A 20,321-nucleotide genomic window follows, 5' to 3' on the forward strand; every position below is an offset into this window, starting at 1 on the left:
GTATGTCAACAATAAGTAAATAGTTGGGAGAGTGTTTGTTTACCTAAATGATGCAAATTTAAGTTCTGTGTTTGAATTAAAAAAAATAGTTCTTCATTCATTTGGATATATAGCAGCACAGTGGCACAGACTAAGAATACATTTTTAAACAGACTATTCCAATTAGCAAATTTAGTAAGTTTCATTACAGAAATTCCCAGAGGCAATCTGGGCATTTTTTTTTAACCTGGGCATTTAATGATTAGAAAAGTAACAAGAAAGTATTGCTTACAAAGTGAATCAATAGAAAAGTGAATTTCCCTAATATAAAATAACCTTTATGTTAAGCAAAAAGACACAGAGCTACTTAGAGGAGGAATATTGTATAAATGTTTTTCAAACTGTACAGTATAAGAAAATACAGTGTAATAATCATCACAAAGCAAATAGAGAATAGTGAAACTCTGGTCTCTTAAAATTCACTTATGAATCATAGTAGGATGCATTGATAATTTTACAAGATTTAGTAGGATCACTTCCTTTTTTTGTTCTCTGTGAGTCTCTATCTAGAGCTACTATTGTTCTGTATACTCAACATTTGCTGAGTCGACCTTAAGTGTTCTGATCACACACACATACACACACACACACACACACACATAAAGGTAACTATGTCAGGTGACAGATTAATTAACTTGATAGTGGAAATCATTTTACAATGTATACATATATCAAATCATTGTGGTGTGGATGTAAATATAAATTTTATTTATCAATTATACCTCAATGAAGCCAGAAAAAAAGTCAAATCAACAAACAGAAGTACCAGAGGATAGTTCACTAAATACAGAAAATGGCTTCAGTGAATTCCCCAAGATACTAGGTGCCCAGTGCAGTTTTCAGGGCCAGTCCTATAACTTTTTACCAAGGTTTTCCATGTCCTGATGCTTTAATGGGAAAAGCCCAATAGTGTCAGTATAATCATAAGCTTGAGCAGAAAGGAATGAGAGCATAAGTGATATTAAGAAGTATACAAAGTCCACTGACATTACAAACATCATTTGTATACCACCATCAGCATCATCTCCTCCTGATGTTTTTCTTCTGCGATGGTTAGATCTGCGGTGATTCTCTGTTGCTCACTGGACACGGCTGCCATGCTAAGGGTTTTGACGGTGAGGAGTGCAAGAACAAATACATACTTTTGTAAAACTGTTGTTCTCAACAAAACATCAATACTTGGGATTTTCGCAACATGTAAAGTAGCTCAAGTAGAAAAGAAAAAGTTCAAACCAGTCACCAGATCCAAAATTAGCATTTTATTCAGAACGCTGGGGTCAGAGGTGTATCATTTATATTCTGGTACACAATACAGAGGCAAAGCTGCTGTCAGAAGTCTCTCCCGTTTAAAAGCTTGTTTTTTTTTTTCATTTTTTTTTAAAAACACACACTTAGTAGTGCCTCCAGTATCAGGCCACCCCTTTCTTTTCTTTCCTTTTTTTTTTTTTTGGTACAAATTATGTAAAACATTTGTGCTAAGAACTTTTCTCCCTCCCCAAACAAAAAAGAAAATAAAAAATAAAAAAAATTAAAAAATTAAAAATTGAGTATTCTAACTACAGCTCAACAATTGAATCAAATGTCACTTTGTTTTGTAAATACTTTATCCATAACGAAAGATATAAACATGCAAAAAACCTGAATCCATAGTCCAAATAATACATACACATGTTCTGAAGTTTCTGCACTTCTCCATAGACTATGCCAATAAAACATTATGTACACATACCATTTTTACAGTGAAGTGGAAAAAATACAGTAAATAAAAAAAGTGTACATGGATTAAGACCAAAATGTATCTAACATTCTAGTTTATGAAAAAATTCAATTTTGCTACAAATTGGTGATATGAAAACTCCCTTTATTTGCAACCAGCTGCGTAAGTTTTAAGATTTTAGTGAAAAAAAAAAAAAAACTAAAGTCTAAAACTAGAAGTAATGTACATTTTCCAATCTCATGGTCTCATCCCCCAAGGTAATAAAATCGCTCCATGAGTTTTTGTTTTTTTGTTTGTTTAATTCTGTGTTTTAATAAAAGCAAATGCAATGTAACAAAAGCGTATTGAAGCATATCATGGTTTAACTTACTGCTCCCACCACAAAATATTTTGTCTTTTACTTATCGTTTCAGAAATCAGTACCATTAAAGCCTTAAACATAAAACTAATTCCAATCTGAAAAAGGTACAAAAAGGCACATAAAATCCCAGTGCTTCTGTACTGTAAAATTCAAGTGTAACTGAGCTCAGTGTTTTTCCAAACAGTATTGGATCACTGATATTCCCTCTGAGCCCAAATTGGTTTGCAGCCTATGCCAAAGCCTCCAGCAAGCACTGTGCTAGTAGACTACAAAGTTAAAGCCTAGCTTCTGAATGCTTTTTGGGAATATCAGTTGAAATTGTTTGTACTTGTCCAAAAAACCAAGTTCACCCTGAAGTTCAGTCATCACCTCCACCATACATGTCAGCAAGTTTCTTGAACCGTGGCCCCCAGTCGTTCAGGTAGTCATAGTCCTGCTCGCCACCACTACTTGAAGAATTAAGGGAGCTCAAGGACCCAGCGGTAGAGCCACTGCCTTCGTAGTCAAAGACTAAGAGGGAGTCATATGGTGGAGCTGTGGGATCATTGTCAGCAGCTTTAAGGCCCTACAATTTGGAAAGACAAAGAAAGAATGTAGAGAGGGTTATAATTTGCAAACCACAGGCAGATCCTAGGGGTTCCATGGGATCAAACACTTGTTTATTCATTTCCACCTGCAGACCACAACATTTTCAACCTACAGAAACTGGGGTTATCACCATGTTTGTAAGTTAGACAAAAACTACCATGTCTTTCTTCTGCAGGAAAGAACCCTAAGGAGTCTAGCTCAGTGAGGCCAAGAGATACAATGGGAGGGGAGTTAATTGGAGAAATGTGCTTGACAGGTGGTAGACCTGAATGGCCAGCTACTTGAAGCTGAGGAGGAAAGATCTTGAAGTCTGGCAACGCATCTGCATAAAGATGAACTTTTTTTTTTTTTTTTTGCTTTGGAGCTTGAAAAAAGAAAAGTAAATGTGAAGACATAATATTTTATGAAACAAAATGGCAGCAGCTTGACTTCCATCGAAAACAAGAGAGAAAAGCACACATACCAGTTTTCAAACCATCCCAAAAAGTCTCTTACCAACCATCCTAACCATTTAATTAAACACCACATTTCCTCATGTGTGGTTGCACTACGTGTATAACCCAGAAAAGCCAGTGTAAAATAAAATCAGGCACGTCTTCAGAAAATGATTTCAATGTATAAAACATAAATAATTTTAGAAAGGATTTTATTTATCATATTTATAGAATAAGCTACCAGGCAATTTTGCTAAGACTGAAAAATCACAAATTACAATTTCTCAGAAGTCATAATTCCTTTCTGTGGTAGACCATGTTACTGTCCTCAATGATTCATTATCCTTTCCTTGTAGGTGGATCACATGCCCACACTACCACAAGTACCTCTCTGCAGCCAAAGTTTACTCCCTAAACCCACTGTCAGACTTGGCTACGGGCTGGCTTTGGCCAACACAACGTAAGCGGCAATGTAGAGCAGACTCTGTAAGACCTCTGTCTGATGGGTTTCCACCAGGTCCTTCTGGCCCCCTCTCCCAGAAGAATGGCCTGCCCCACCTGAGAGTTTTTCTCCTGCTTGGATCCTGAAAGACAGAAGACATGAGGACCCAGCTACTGCTGGCCCACAGTGAACACAGAATTTGGACAAGACGTAAACCTTTGTTATTATAAGCCAACAATACCTGGGAGTTGTCTGTTACTGTAGCCTTAGCCGGTAAAAGTCAAACAATGCACCTTCATTCTTTTTGTTTGTGTTTGTTTACTCAATTCAAGACATATTGATTGAATATGTATATTATTATGTATTCTGCTTGGTGGTGGTGGGAACACAGCTGTGAAGAAGCTAGATCCAGGACCTGTCCTCATAGAGGTTATATTCAAATGTTAGCATGCTCCCTTTTGCCTTTTCCCTACAAAATCTAGCAACTGCAAATGTAAGCAACTGGTGATTCTTTAATTTAGCACAGTCTAACTTGGGTCCACACAAGAACTGGACCCAAGAAAGATCGGAGGGGAAATCAAGAAAACAAAGAAAATCTCAATAAGGAGAAATAGGTATCTGAAGATAAATGCAGGTTTCCCTGGCTATCCGAAAGTTCAGCGATGACGAAGATGAAACCTTCCGAAAGCTGAAACAGCAGAATGCAAAGAACCAATCACCATTCAATTATATAGGACATTTTCTGAGCATTCCCAGACCTAAAAAATAATGCCTCTTAGCCTCTCCCGGTGCCTTAGGACACATGTTGCTGACAGATGCACACGATAAATGGAGATGCAGCAGAGATGCTTGCAGACAGTTCAAAGCCATGGAGCTGAGGGTAGTTCCGGGGAAGGAGCTGGGTGGGGAGGGGTGCTCTCGCTAACTGGGGTGCATGCTGCCTCTCTAACAGCTCCCCACAAAACAACACTGTACTCTATGTTTCACTTTTCACCGTTTTTCGTAAAAGCAAAACTCCTCTTTGGATTTCTTTAGGTTAGTGAAAACAGGTACTGATGTCGGCCTTCCACAGAAAGGAAGGGGCAGAAAGCAAATGTTTGAAAAGCACGGCGCACTTGTATTAAGTTTTCAGTATGACCTTAAGTAAGACTGTTTTCTATGCAAAGAACAGAGACAACGGCCAAGGTCACGATGTTCAGGTCATCTGCTTGTATCATAATTCAAAATTTAAATAGACATACATGCAGAGCCCTGCCCAGTCTTTATGGGGTCAGCACCGAACTGGAAATATGAAAAAGTTAAGACAAATTAGTTCTAAAGATTCATGGCAGGGCGTCGAGTGTGTCTGGATTCAGGGGAGAAGAAGCAATGGCCTGTGTTTACTATGACATAGGGATGAACGAGGGAAGCTCTCTGGTCTTTACTGATGTGTAAAAGGGCTTCAGGCCCTTCACTGCATGCTCAAGCCACATAATTCAAGGCCTTAGAATAAGCATAACACTAATGGTAATCTAGTTCAGTACTCATGATGGAGATTCTAAAATATATCCATTTCTTCTATATTGCTTTTAGTTCCTGCCCTGGTTTTTGGATCATCCTTGTCATTTTAAAAAAAGATTTTATTTATTTATTCATGAGAGACACACAGAGAGAGGCAGAGACATAGGCAGAAGGAGAAGCAGGCTCCCTGTGGGAAATCTGACACGGCACTTGATTCCAGGACCCAAGGATCATGACCTGAGCTGAAGGCAGCTGCTCAACTGCTGAGCCACCCAGGTGTCCCTTTCCTGGTCATTTTTGAATTTGTTGCTTCCCTCCCTTCCTTCTCCCTGCCTCTGGAGGTTAAGGACATGCAGTCCATTAGAGATCACTCTGCTATACCAGAACACTGCACACTGTCTCAGGTTTTAATGATTATAAAAGAGCAAAAAAAAGTCACTGAACTTTTCAAGAATTCTTACACAAGTTACCTTTCTAGGCTGAATGTTAAGTATCCTAAGTCCCCTCCACTCGGAATAGCACTGATTTTTATCTGAGAATAAAAGACGACTCTTATGGAAGAGGTATTATATAAATTCTGGGTACTATTTTGGTAATTCTAAAAAGATCATAGTCAAGTTCTAGGAGACTGAAAATGACAGGCACACAACCAGAGTGAATATGTGGAAGAAATCCGGTGGGCCACGTACCCATCTGCTCCTCCCTTATGGGATTCCTTTATTCTTAGGTGTGGACACCATTTCACATGAAGTGTAATGTACTGTTGTCAAATCCACAAACTGACTGCATGTGTTTCTCTTTTTCCACCTGAGTTTGACTACATCTAGAAGAGTATGTGCCCGTTTCGCCGTTCCTGGAGGGGCAGATCTTGAACTCTGGATGAATCTGAACTATTTTCTATAGTTTGAGGTGTCTGTAAAATGAAAAAGCCTGTGGCCCTGGCTGAATTCTTGCTGAGCTTGTATTTATAGACTTCTGATCCTATGCTTTATGGATAAAGATATGCTTTTATAGGAGCTATAAAAACCCACATTCTTCAGTGAGGGAACACATGAGGGATATAAGAGGAAAGAGGGCCTATTGATTCCCTTACAGTCTGTCTTCTCTTAGCTCAATGCCACTTGCGTCAGTTCAGGCCCTCTTTATATCCTGCCTGGACCACAGCAAAAGCCTCTCTAACTGGTCTCCTGGTCACCGGTACTATTCCTGCTTCTTTCCTACAAACTACGAGTGGTTCTTCTCTCAGACATTATTTGAAGTTGCTCACCCAAGTAAAACTCTGATTGCTCTCCGTCACCTTTTGCAATGTTCCCCAAATAAGGGAGGGGTTCCACTGGGGGTGTGCAAGATGATTTTTATTGGTGCATGAGCACTTTAAGAAAATTACCTTTATTAAAAAATTAAATTAAAAATTGATTAAAGGTTTAAGTGAGGGTGCCTGAGTGGCTCAGCTGGTTCAGTGCTGCCTTCAGCTCAGGTCATGATCCCGGGGGCCTGGGATTGAGCCCCACATTGGGCTCTCTGCTCAGTGAAAAGTCTGCTTCTCTCTCTGCCTCTCCCTACCACTTGTGCACATGTGCTCTTTCTCCCAAATAAATTTTAAATAAATAAAATCTTAAAAAAAGTAAAAGTTTAAGTGAATAGAAGAGGTGTGTGGACATGGAAAAAAACTAGGAGTTACTCAAATGCCTGACGTTTGGGTAACTGCAGGATTAAGTTAAAACTCTTTAGCAGAGCATTCAGTGAATGTGGACTGTTCATGCATCTTTTCCATCTTAGCTGTTCTCAACTCCAGTAACCATAGCTAAATTATTCACCAAAATCCCCCCAAATCTAAAAATGTCATGTTTTTGTGTCCTCTATGTTATTTGCACATCCCTTTCCTGCTAAAATGTGATTTCCTTTGTTTGAAACTTCCCCATTCATAATTTTTCATTTGACTGATATCCATCCATTCATCCATCCATCCATCCATCATTTAAAGTCCATTAAACATGTCACTTCCACTGCAAGAATTTTCCCCCCAGTCATGACTGTGGGTTATTCCCATGGTCCCTTTTACTTTTATTGCCATGTTTTGGTTACACTAGATTGTGACATGCTTTTCTGCCAAGGATGTTTATATTCGTTTCATATCTTGCTGTTTACCACAGTGCCTGACATCCAGCAGGCATCTTAGAAGGTATGCCTTGGTACTGCTGTCTTGGGCTTACGAGGTTTTCATCTCATCACCTTATTCATATTTATATATGCTCCTTTTAGAAGAAGCTAGGATGTAAGTTTAAAATATATGTGGACATAAAAGTCCAGATTCATATTACAGCAGAATTCTGCGACTTAACGCCAACATTGCTAGGTACCTTTCTGAGAACTTCATTTTACTTAAAGCAAATTTTTTGGAGGGAGAGGATTTTGTTTTATTTACAATTAGGTGTTCTTTCTGAAAAGTAACTTGTACTAATAACTATATGATACTGATAATAATTAAGAGATTTTATTATGTGATGGGCACTATACTTATGTGGATTATCTCATTTAGTTCTTACAGAAATCTTAAGAGAGGATTTTATTTTTATCCTCGTTTTATACATACATACGAAAACTTGGAAATCCAAGAGGTTAAATCCAAAGACCTTGACTTTGTACAAGGTAACAGAACTATTAGGTGAGGCAGCTGGATTTGAACTCAAACAAATGCCCAACTACTGTAAGAAGCAGACAGGGATATTTTATTTTAAAGAGGATAAATAAATTTATTTAATATGAGAAAAAAGGCAAAAGTTCTAAGCGTTAGCAGTTTTGTGCAAGTTATTTTAGAAGCACTTTCCCTAAGTTTTTAAATACCAGTCAAAAGTTGATCTTTTAACAGAAATATGTCCTTGGTTTTTATATTTCTGAGATAAAAAAAATATGTAAGATTAGTGAAATTATTGGAGGTATGCTAATATCTACAGTCAGGCTGAGATTAAATGAATTTGTTTCAACGTTTCACCCTCTGAAGGTCATACTTAAAAACCTCAAAACAGAATGAAATTCTGTAGTTGAAATTTAAAATGTGTGATTTGTTTTACTCTATCTACCAGGGTAGAAATATGTCATATTTTTGATATTCAAGGCAACATGCATTGATTATTTAAATAAACAAAGTAGAAAAATGTTCTCATGAGGTTACTTATTCCTTACATTACAAAAACACTCCAATTATAATTACACCATACTATTCTTCCTTTGGAACATTCGGTACTGTGCTAAATCAAATAAGACCTGGGGATAAAGAAATCTGTTTGCATTTTACATATACTTGTAAAATATGCTTGAATTCTTTCTAGGTGCCCTCAACTGTTTTAAAACTTTATATGTATTTATTTTTATCGGTCCAGTTATAGAAAGATATTAAGGAAGTCTTCATGGGCACCTTAGATGGAAGAATCTATATGGTGTATTTGAATGTTACCTGATTTAGGCCTTTTGACAGTTTCAATCCCCTGAATTGTTCCATAGACCTGACCATCTCATCCGTAGACCCTCATTTTAGTTTCTTCTGTGACACTATTAATCTCTGTAGACTTTCTTCCTATGTCCAAAGGTAGGGAATTTCTAGTGTGAATGTTTGGTCTTCCATCTCGTCCACATTTCACTATCTTACAATTACATTCTTCATCTGGAGAAACATTTCCAAATGTGATGCTTTGGTCCATTCATGTACTTGCCAAAGCAATGTTCCCCACACTGCCCCCCAGGACGTGCACCGCTTCCTCTGAAGGCAGAAGGGAACCCTGGGATAGGGGTTATGAAGGAAGGTGAGTCCTGGGTACGATGGGATGCCACTGGATGGTGCTTACTTCTAAACTCTGTGTGCTTGACCTTTTTCGGGTTGGTAAAAATGAAGGAACTAACATCTAGAAAAAGAGGGAAGGGGATACTATGCAGAAAGGATAGCATGGGAACCGGTGCTGACATGGAATCACAAGCTGAGCTCAGGAGGTACAAGTAGATACCCTCTCCTTGGTCTGTAAGATGCAAATTTGGGGTGGGGTAGGGGGCAGGGGAAGGGCACTGAAATGAAACTGTAAAGCCAAGGAAGGATTACATGTAATGGGCCTCCCATGTCTGCCAAAGGTAGGCTTTGGATACCAGAATGTTTACCTGGTACAAAGACTGTGCTTGCAGCAAGGCAGGGAGTACACACAAAGAGAATCCAGATATAATTTATTTTCTTTCTACATATTACTAGTTCAAATATGTACACAAAGGAGATATTCAATAGTTATTTGCTGAATGAACGATCCTAAACCAAGCTCCAGATCATTTCAAAATGAGCCATTTTTAGCAAATGCAGACAATTCCCAAATTATGAACTGACTGCATTCTAGAAGTTAATTTGCAAGTCAGTCGTTTGGCAGCAAGTTTTTCGTTTAAGTATTGAAACATGTTCGTTATGGTCTCAAGCTACTTTTTAGGCTGTGTACTTTTTAGGCTGAGTACTGTTCTAGGAAAAGGAAATTGCAAATGGAAATTGTGACTGTAACTCTTTCTCCTGTGGCATTGGAGGTGCTGGGTAACTGAATCTTATTAATTAGACACGCTTCTCTACCTACTGAAGAAAATCCAGTCTCTGTAGAAAAGATGAGTGTGCACACACAAACACACAGCATACACTAAAACCACAACTTAGAACCAACCAATATCCTCATTTTCTTTATTTATCAGCTCCAGTAGAATAAAGGCCCCAGACTTGGGCCCTGATGAATCCTAATCAACTGCAAGGTGGGTGATGCTCATTGTTTGATGATGCCCTATACACCTGCCACAGTACTTGGATTCCTTAAGGCAACAACATCTGAGAGCTAGATCACATACTAGATGCTGAGGTTACTCAAAGATGAACAAGAAATTGTCCCCATGCTGGAGAGAAGGTCCATGCTCACATAGGAGAGAGAAACATTGACAGTCACACTTCCATGGCCAGGGCTATCATGCAGGAAGTGTCTTGTTAACCTTTCCCAGGGGGATCAAAGAAGGCCTCACAGAGAAGGCGCTGTTTGAGGCGAATCTGAAGGCTAAGTGGGTGTTTCACTGATGGTTAAGAAGCTTTGCAGCAGTTACATTACAGTCAAAACTGGATACTTTTGAGGAACTGCAAATAGTTCAGTGGGGCTGCATCAATGGAAGGAAATGTCATAGGGGAAGAGGGCAGGAGTCAGATTAGGACTACAATCTTATACATGACATTCAATGCTTGAACCTTGTCACTGAGAAAAGAATAATGCTGTAGATGGAATGGAATCCTATGGAATAGAGACACTTCAGGGAACAAGCAGGAACATTCAGTTAAGTATCTGTTGAATTACACTGAAGCTAAAATTCTTGCTTTAAGAAAGTCCAGCTCCTGCACCTCCATTCAAATGATTCATTATATCTCGAAATCCAACAACCACAAGAATAACTGAACAATTTCTCATGACAACAAATGTGAAATGAGAAGTTAAATTATCAGGCACTCTTAAATATTGAGAAAAATCTAGTCATAGATATAAATTCCTGCAAATCCCCTAACCAGGTCACTATACATATAACTGGTAAAGTCAAGGCATATTTTTGTAGATAAAGGAGTTATTGGCACTCTGTTGTTTGGCCTTCCATCTGCTTTCAAATCATGACTAAAACAAATTAACCTATTACCTGTTTAACAGAAGTGAATGTGTATGTTCAGAAACCAGCATGCATGTCAGGAATAGACAGTAATGAAGCATCGTAAAGGGAGATAAATACTTGAAGCTTGTTTCAAAAGATTTTTTTTTTTTTACAAACTATAACTGCATCTAAAAACCTAGACTACTCTCTTTCACCATACACAAAGATAAACTCAAAATGGATGAAAGATCTAAATGTGAGACAAGATTCCATCAAAATCCTAGAGGAGAACATAGGCAACACCCTTTTTGAACTCAGCCACAGTAACTTCTTGCAAGATACATCCACGAAGGCAAAAGAAACAAAAGCAAAAATGAACTATTAGGACTTCATCAAGATAAGAAGCTTTTGCACAGCAAAGGATACAGTCAACAAAACTCAAAGACAACCTACAGAATGGGAGAAGATATTTGCAAATGACGTATCAGATAAAGGGCTAGTTTCCAAGATCTATAAAGAACTTATTAAACTCAATAGCAAAGAAACAAACAATCCAGTCATGAAATGGGCAAAAGACATGAAGAGAAATCTCACAGAGGAAGACATAGACATGGCCAACATGCACATGAGAAAATTCTCTGCATCACTTGCCATCAGGGAAATACAAATCAAAACCACAATGAGATAACACCTCACACCAGTGAGAATGGGGAACATTAACAAGGCAGGAAACCACAAATGTTGGAGAGGATGTGGAGAAAAGGGAACCCTCTTACACTGTTGGTGGGAATGTGAACTGGTGCAGCCACTCTGGAAAACTGTGTGGAGGTTCCTCAAAGAGTTAAAAATAGACCTGCCCTACGACCCAGCAATTGCACTGTTGGGGATTTACCCCAAAGATACGGATGCAATGAAACACCGGAACACCTGCACCCCGATGTTTCTAGCAGCAATGTCCACAATAGCCAAACTGTGGAAGGAGCCTTGGTGTCCATCGGGAGATGAATGGATAAAGAAGATGTGGTCTATGTATACAATGGAATATTACTCAGCCAACAGAAACGACAAATACCCACCCTTTGCTTCAATGTGGATGGAACTGGAGGGTATTATGCTGAGTGAAGTAAGTCAATTGGAGAAGGACAAACATATGTTCTCATTCATTTGGGGAATATAAATAATAGTGAAAGGGAATAGAAGGGAAGGGAGAAGAAATGTGTGGGAAATATCAGAAAGGGAGACAGAACAAAAAGACTCCTAACTCTGGGAAAGAACTAGGGGTGGTGGAAGGGGAGGAGGGCAAGGGGTGGGGGTGAATGGGTGACGGGCACTGAGGAGGGGGCACTGGACAGGATGAGCACTGGGTGTTATTCTGTATGTTGGTAAATTGAACACCAATAAAAAATAAATTTATTATTAAAAAAATCTACACCTAAAGTAGATTGATTATGTATACAGAATATATGACTCCAAGGAACCCCAGGAAATTAGAGTCTTATCAGCATATGATGGAAGGTGATATAGAAAGAAGTACCCCACCTTGTAATGCATTGAAACCTATTCTGATCTTAGAGACACTGAGTGGTAGGACATGGCCAGAGAATGCGAGTCCTGCCATATAGTCACAGTCGACATCAGTATGTATTGCTCTCTTATGCTTAACACTAAAAATTCAAAAGGAGGATTGCAGTAAAACTATAGGCATGATCAAAAGAAGCAGCACAAATCATTTTACTTCAAAATGTAAGTATTAAATGTAGCAGAACTCGTGGTCAGTAATGAAATAAAAGAATGCCATAATAATTTTGACAGTGAAAATCATATCTGTTATATTCAACAGAGAATTAGCTGCCTCTTACAGAAGCTCTTAAAACTCCTCAACTAGACAAGTATTTAAATCACTTACATAATATTTAATTTAGCTCCTCTTCCTACTAATCTCATTTGATGGAACTCTCTAGTTGGTGGGAAGGCACTGAATTCTCAACATTTGTGGGATTCAAAGTATACAGTGTGAGGAAAATGAAAATGAACTATTATTACATTCATCAGTGCTAATAAATGAAATCAGAATGCACTATAATATTGTTAGTCTATTTATTACTTGTAATCTGGGGAAAAAAGCCTTTTGGAGATAGTGTGACTAATACTGATAATGTATATGAATGTCATTTACAAATACAGAATCTTAATTATAATTGATAGATCTGTTTTTTGGCCCATCAAACCAATTATATCTGTTCTCTGCTATCGGAGCCACATTAGCTTTAACATGAAAATAAGCTCAAGAAAATCAAGGGTGTTTTCACCAATGATATCACTGTATTCCAAGCAATTTGTGGTCTATGTACAGCAAACCATTAGCATAAAGTAAACATCCTTATAAAGAGAGGGAGCTAGTCTTTTCACCTCATTAATGAAGTCCCCGATGTCCCCAGGGTGCGGGGCTGCAGATCGGACCGGGTACTGGGGTTCAGCGTGGATGGGTCTCTCATCCAAACGTCGGATTCCTACAGGCTTGATGGCATCAGGTTCCACGGTATCAGGCTGCTGGAGCTGGCTCAAGTCATAATCCTGCAAAAGACAAAATCAAAAACCCATGGTAGATGGGCATAAAGATGGAAATTACAACCTTTGTTTTTAAACACATACCCAGAATGCATAGAAATGAGTGAAATTTAACATAATGGAAAAGTTGCCACCATGAGTTTTTCATGTTATGATTAAATATTTCTTTCACACAGCTCTTTCTTCTGTGCTTTTCATTTCTACAGTCTGTGCTCCATCTGCTTTCCTATGTTTCTCATCAGTTTCCAATGGAAAACAGCAGTGAGATGAGGCCCCACTATAAAATGACTAAAATGCCTAGAAGATGGAGTTGTACCGTAGAAACAAAGGTACTAACTTAATGTGGAGTTGGGAACCTACTACCCTAACTTGGAGTGTCTTAGCGTATTAGGTATCTCAAGCTGAAGGAATTAAAAACAAACAGCAGAGGAGGAAAGCCACTCTAACTCCCCTCACCCTTGCCTTTCTTCCTTGAAACAGGTCATAAAACTCCCATGTGAAAGGTCCCCTCCTTGTAGTGGGAGAAGAAAACACATCCTTAACATCTGAGACAGGAACTTAGGGGCCACGAAATCTGTACCAACAAACCTTGTTAAACTAACCTTTACATCCCTAATTACTTCTCCACCATTTACTAGTTCTTGCCCAAACCTTTGGTCTTGACAATTCTTAGAAATTTCTTATTTCTTTGTCTAAAAGGCATAAAAGCTTCCCTCTGAGAACACTTCTTCGGGTCTTCATTTTCTTGTGAGGCTCCCATGGACATGTAAATGTTTAATAAGATGTGTATGTTTTTCCCCTGTTCATCTGTCTTTGTTAGTTTAATTTTCAGATCCAGCCAGGGACCCCAGGCAGGTCAAGGAAGACCTTTTCTTTTCCTACAATGTCTTTAATATTAAAAAAAAAAAAAAAATGACACAGATGTGTTTTCTTTTCCTTAAAGTAGGGCTTGAGTTCACCAAGGTTTCAAAGCCAATCTCTATTCCTCCCTCCCTCAGGGGTCTGGAGTTGGCAAACTATGATCTGTGAGCCTCTTGGGACCCATATCCTATTTTTCTCAAAGAACGGCTTTTACATTTGTAAAGGATTATTTAAAACAGCAATAGGAAGAATATGCCACACAAACTACATGTAATCTACAAAGCCTTACAATTAGGCTTTTCACAGAAGAAGTTTGCCAGTCTCTGGCCCCATGGCACACGGCAAGGAGGAGTGGTTTCCCCTCCAATACAGCCCAATGGGAATATCCTAGAAAAATAGCTTGTCCACTTTCAGATAGGTAGAGTCAAACTTGTGAAGGATGCTCTTGGCACAGGCTGGGCCCTCAGAACTATTTTCAGCTTTAACATCAGCTAGATGCTAAAGTGAGACAGAAATAAAGAAGCTGACTATAATGTGGAAATGCATCAAAATTTTAGGTTTGGATACTTTGTAGTTTTCAAACCCCCAAATTCTGATGATATAAAATTCTCTAATTTAATGTTGATATTTACAGGGAGTGTAGATTTTCTGGGACTCTTCAGAGTCCAGGCTTCACCTTTTTATCTAAAACCAGCTTAAGTGCCGTTTGGAATATCTCTATAGTAGTTTCAATTTACTCAACATTTGAATACTCACCACGTACTGGCATTGGTGGAGGTGCTTTACATGTATTTGTGCATTTAATCCTCTGATCAGCACTTATTAAGTTTTATTATCCCTTTGTACAAGTTGAGATACTGAGTCTCAAATAAACCAAATAACTAAGTCCCTTATCCCAAATCTACTAAGACTCAGAGACAGGTTTGGATTCCAAGCAGGTTACAGTAACTTTAAAGCTTAGCTCTTTGGCAGCCACCCAGGAAAGTGAGTCAAGTCCAAGCCACAAGGCCCGGAGTTAAAGAGTAACGGACTAGACAGATGAATGTGGAGGGCCCAGACGTGAGGGATGATAATAGTTACCCACGAGACCAAGACCAAGGGGAAAAAAGTCACTGGCATTCAGACCTCGAGGTACCAGGTACTATACCAGCCTCTTGAGAAGTGTCTTTTCACTAATACTTTCTTTTTTCTTATTTTTATTTTTTTTAAAGGGTTTATTTATTTATTCATGAGAGACACACAGAGAGAAGCAGAGACATGGGCAGAGGGAGAAGCAGGCTCCATGCAGGGAGCCTGATATGGGACTTGATCCCAGTATTCCAGGATTACACCCTGGGCTGAAGGTAGGTGCTAAACCACTGAGCCACCCAGGGATCTGCTTTCTTTCTTTCTTTTTTTTTAATTAAAGATTTTATTTATTTATTTGAGAGAGAGAGAGAGACAGAGGGGGGGAGAGAGAGAGAGAGAGAGAGAGAGAGAGCACGAGCAGGGGGAGGGGCAGGGGGAGAAGCAGACTCCCCATTGAACAGCGAGCTGAACTTGGGTCTCAATCCCAGGACCCGTGGATCATGACCTGAGATGACAGGCGCTTAACCGACTGAGCCACCCCGGTGCCTCTCATTGATACTTTCTAACAAACCTGTGGAGAATGTTTCATTATCAGCTTTTTAGGTGAAGAACCAGACTCCTGAGAGCTCGAGTAACTCGCCCAAGGTCACCCATCTAGACTGTGATTAGGATGGAAATCGAAACCCGGTGTGTCTGACTTCAAAACGCCCATCTACAATGTAACTTTCTGCTTGTTAAGACACTCTCATCCTGACCACTGTCCTGGAAACAATTCCTTTACCAAGAGATTCAGCTAACTTAACTGCTGAAGGGACTGAGGAGAAGCCCCTTCTCTCAAGAGTGTACAAGGGGATGTCGAGGTGAGGCATGTACACAGAGCAGGACAAGCCAGCCTGGGATGTAAACGTGGTATGCTGTAAAGTAAAAAATGCTCAGAGGAGAAAACCTGTGTTAGATTTGAACCTTGAACAATCCATGTGCTAGGGAGAAAGGACCTTTCTGGGATTACCAACAGCATGAGCAAAGACATGAGAATGCTGCTTTCTCTTATTAGGATCGAATATTTCAGATTATCCAAACAAAACCTGAGTGAAAACATCTCAATCGTGCACAATTGTGCTCCATTTTAAATTTTATAGAATTTATGAGCAATTTATAGACTATCTTGAAGACATACGATATAACAGATGTGAAGGCCTTTGAGATGCTAAAATGTCATACAAAATAAAAACAGGGACTTATTTAGAGAATTCCAAATGCTTACACACCAGAAGCATATTTTTCCAGGTCATGTTTAACTGCATAACTACCAAGTATAATAAAGTGGGATAAACCGTGAATAACTGTGCCTTCTGACACTTACTGAAGCTTTATATAGAAGAAAGGGAAAAACAGATCGTAAGTATACTGATAATAGTCAATAAATATTTTTATGCTGAAAGTGTAGAATGTTTTGTTAGAAGTCTGACTTACATGAAATTAAGTAATGGAATCTAATGTTTAAGGACTGTCTTTTCCCTGGTGACAAACTCCTTGATGCTCAGTGTATTACATGATAATTCTGTATAAGAATACAGAGAAATTTCTTTGGCTTAACTGTTGACAAAAGGGGCATGCGGACTTTGCTTGTGCTATTCCTTACCTGGAAAGAACCTGTGCTCCCTGATTTCTTATACGCTCCCTCTATACCCAAAAGTTACAAAGGTGAATGCATTTTGACTGGCCAGCAGTGTCATAAAAATTTTCTAATAAATTGCCAACACTTAGATATAGGGATAGTTCACCTGAAAATGGGAAGATGTGGCAAAATAGAGCTTAAATTCTAATATAATTTGTCGTAGCCAATTGCAGCTGTCTCTTCCAGGCAAGGACAGCATCTCCACCTCGCCTGCTTCACTTAGAGGGATATATAAAGCAGCATATTAATTTATAGTTTTTTTTATCTTTCTTTTGATAGCCTTTTCCTACACCTTAAGAACTAGAGAGTGGGAGAAGCCTTCAAAGGTCTGTAGTCCTGTTCCATCCTTTCCACCAGCAAAATGGCAAGCCCGTAGAAAGTGCTCATTAAAAAATGTGTCGAAAAAAGCCTGAGCAATGATATTCATGCCAGATGTTCAAAAGAGCAACCAATTTAAGAAATGTGCCTTGGATCACATTATACTCCATAGCAGTAATTCACAATGGGGAGGGACGGAAAGACCCCCGTCTCATCACTGAGATTCACTGCTCTGGTGAGTCCCCCATAATGATGGAAATATGTCATATTCCTCAGTTGTGCAGATAGCAAAAAAAGAAGCAGAAAACCACTGATTTATGGAAAGTTAGGAACTGGGTTAAATGTGGCTTAACATTTCTCTGTGATGGTTTCTTCTATTATAAACATAGGATATAAAAAAAACCTGACAATGCTAGGAAGTAGGCAGAAGTGTCTTCAGGTCACAGGGGCTGGTTTTCTGTCCATATCCATCTGTGTTGTGTGGCAGAGGTCCTGATCTGAGGGTCCAATTTTAAGCCTTTTGATAAGGGGTCACTCTATGCAAACCTCCTAAATTATACATCTTTACAATCCCATAATACTTTACTTAAACACACAAATTACAACATGTAGGATGAGAATTATAAAGACAATTACAGAGACTGAAAACACTTTCAAGGTCATTGGGTTCATGGTCTCCGGAAGATTACAAAGAAACAAGCCAAGAAGAAATCTTTTATTTGGTTCCTAAAACTCTCTAGAGAAAAAGTAGATCTGAAAATTCTCTTATGATTGTCAACCTTTATTTGCAATGCTAACTTCCTAAAGATGTCTAATTTTCAAAGGAAGGCCAAGGAAAATCTTGTTTTAAAATATTTAGAACATATGTTATTTGGCAACAACCATTAGAAGGAGGCATGGAATTATGGTTTTAAGAATATTCACATTGCAGGCAACTAAAACCTCTTTCTGGTTCATCTATGAGTTAAAATGTCTTAAGGGTGATACAATTATGGGAGAGTCAGTAAAAAGTTAGTTAGCAGCTAACACTCTGGTTTTGGCTTTTCTTGTTAAATTCCACTGACTTGCAGTAATTTATAATTGGTTCAGTAAAGATACCACGAATCTATCCTAAGGCATTTGGTTATGTTTAAATAAATTAAAATGCTGCATCAGTATAGATAGAAATTCTGGAACCTAGGTAAAAATTTCAGAAAGCTAAAAAAAGAAAAAAAAATTCAGACAGCTACCTTGCTGATAGCATCTATAGAATCGTGTAATTGAATCTGTTTTAGAGAGTGACGAAAATACTCGTTTACTATCCCACAAGTATTTAAAGGAGAGCCTACTGGGTGCCAGATGCCATTTCCAGCTCTGAGTGAAAGAAGGAAACCAACTCTCACCTGGCAGGAATGACACTGGGTGCTTTCTCAAGTGGTACCTCACATACTCCCACCACAAATCCTTCCAAAGTAGGTGTTATTCTATCCCCTTGGTTACTGCAGGTCAGAGAGGTTAATGATTCGTCCAAGGTTGCAGACTCAGGTAAGCAGCGTGGAAGGATAAAACAGAGACCTCCAGGGCAAGCGAATTAAAAATAAAAGCTGCATCTTGTTGCCATGGGCCAATGAAGAAATGCACAGGGCAGTTCACCGAGGTGGGAAACGGGAAGGGTTCCTGGTCCAGGAGAGGAGTTCAGGGTGGTTATGCTAAGCTAACGAGGCACTGGGGTCTAGTACTCTGGTCTGTGCGTGGTTGGTTAAAACGTGCCTCACAGATTTTTAGGCAGAATTAGGATTCTTCATTTCGGTCCAACCAACAACAAGCAGGCCCGTGCAGGAAGGGAGGCACCGAAAGGTCACGGTCCTTTATCAGCCTCCACTGTGGGGAGGAGTGAAGAACACAGCAGCCAGCTTCCCTATCTCCCGGGCAAGGGCTGGGACAAGCGGAAAACTTTCCCTTTATAGCAGCAGAGGCAAGGGACTTTAAAATTCCCATAGAGATAAGGGAAACATTTTTAATGTTTCGGGACTGAGTAACTGAGAGAAGTAAAAATACTAACATGAAAGTCAATGGACAAAATTCTGAAGGGAAAAAAAAAAAGTTATCTGGAAAAAAGCTGACGGTGGCACAGGCAAGAAACTCTTCAGACAGACACAAAAAGGAATGGAAGGTGGAGGAGGAGAACATTATTATCTCACCCTCTATAGCTCCTGGCATTAAAATAATTGAATAAAATAGTGATAAGGTGTCAACACATTACCATACAACTGCTGACACGTAAGTCAAATGCCCTTGCGAGCTTTATGTAAATGACGATCCGAGCTGACTTTCCTCCCCCAGCGAAATACAGTTATGATGGTAACTACCGGGGGGAATGATGTGGAGACCAAGTAGATTCCAAGGATTCTGAAAGCCCCCTAAACAAAAGATTTGCTAAAAGCTCTTCTGGTTTGAATCATGAACCTAACAAAGATAAAATAACTCAGGGACAGCGGAAGGACCTCTCTTCTCTGCTGTCATCTACACGGTAATCCCACTAGAAGGCCAGTTTGCCTGTCCCAGGAGGGATGGAGCCAGGCCCCCCTGAGGAGGGAACACATCCATTGTTCCTGCCTCCACGGTTTACTGTTACTGCTGCCCTGTCACAGCTTCTTTCAAAATTCTCTCCGAATTCTGTCTTCAGAATTTTGAATGAGCTGAAGTTTCATTCGTTGGTGCAAAATGGTGGTCCCGCCACAGAAACTGGCGTTGTTGGAATTTTATCACAACTTCCTTCCTATTGTAAAAATATGGCATATCCTCTTGGAAAAATGTTGTGAAGACGGTTCCATTAGATTTGATTGAATAAATACTTTCTGGAGAGTCTCTTGGGTCGCAGATGGAGTTGCCCATAGAGCTCTCAGTCTACCATCTTTTTTTTTTAAATTTTTTTAAATTTATTTATGATAGTCACACACACACACAGAGAGAGAGAGAGAGAGAGAGAGAGAGGCAGAGACACAGGCAGAGGGAGAAGCAGGCTCCATGCACCGGGAGCCCAACGTGGGATTTGATCCCGGGTCTCCAGGATCGCGCCCTGGGCCAAAGGCAGGCGCCAAACCGCTGCGCCACCCAGGGATCCCTAGTCTACC

At 39.4% G+C, this 20,321-nt stretch overlaps 1 protein-coding gene across 1 annotated transcript in view; it reads right to left on the bottom strand.

Moving 5' to 3' along the window:
- Positions 1-1,283: 1,283 nt before the first annotated feature.
- Positions 1,284-20,321, bottom strand: part of CDH2 (cadherin 2) — a 214,133-nt gene continuing 195,095 nt past the window's right edge. The window contains exons 15-16 of the mRNA XM_041732067.1: positions 13,125-13,289; positions 1,284-2,682 (exon numbers count right to left, since the gene is read on the bottom strand). Coding sequence (XP_041588001.1) covers positions 2,476-2,682; positions 13,125-13,289 — 372 coding nt within the window. The 3' untranslated portion in view covers positions 1,284-2,475. The remainder of the gene's footprint in view (positions 2,683-13,124; positions 13,290-20,321) is intronic.

The sequence above is a fragment of the Vulpes lagopus genome, chromosome 1 (assembly GCF_018345385.1).
Source record: "Vulpes lagopus strain Blue_001 chromosome 1, ASM1834538v1, whole genome shotgun sequence".
NCBI classification, from domain to species: domain Eukaryota; kingdom Metazoa; phylum Chordata; class Mammalia; order Carnivora; family Canidae; genus Vulpes; species Vulpes lagopus.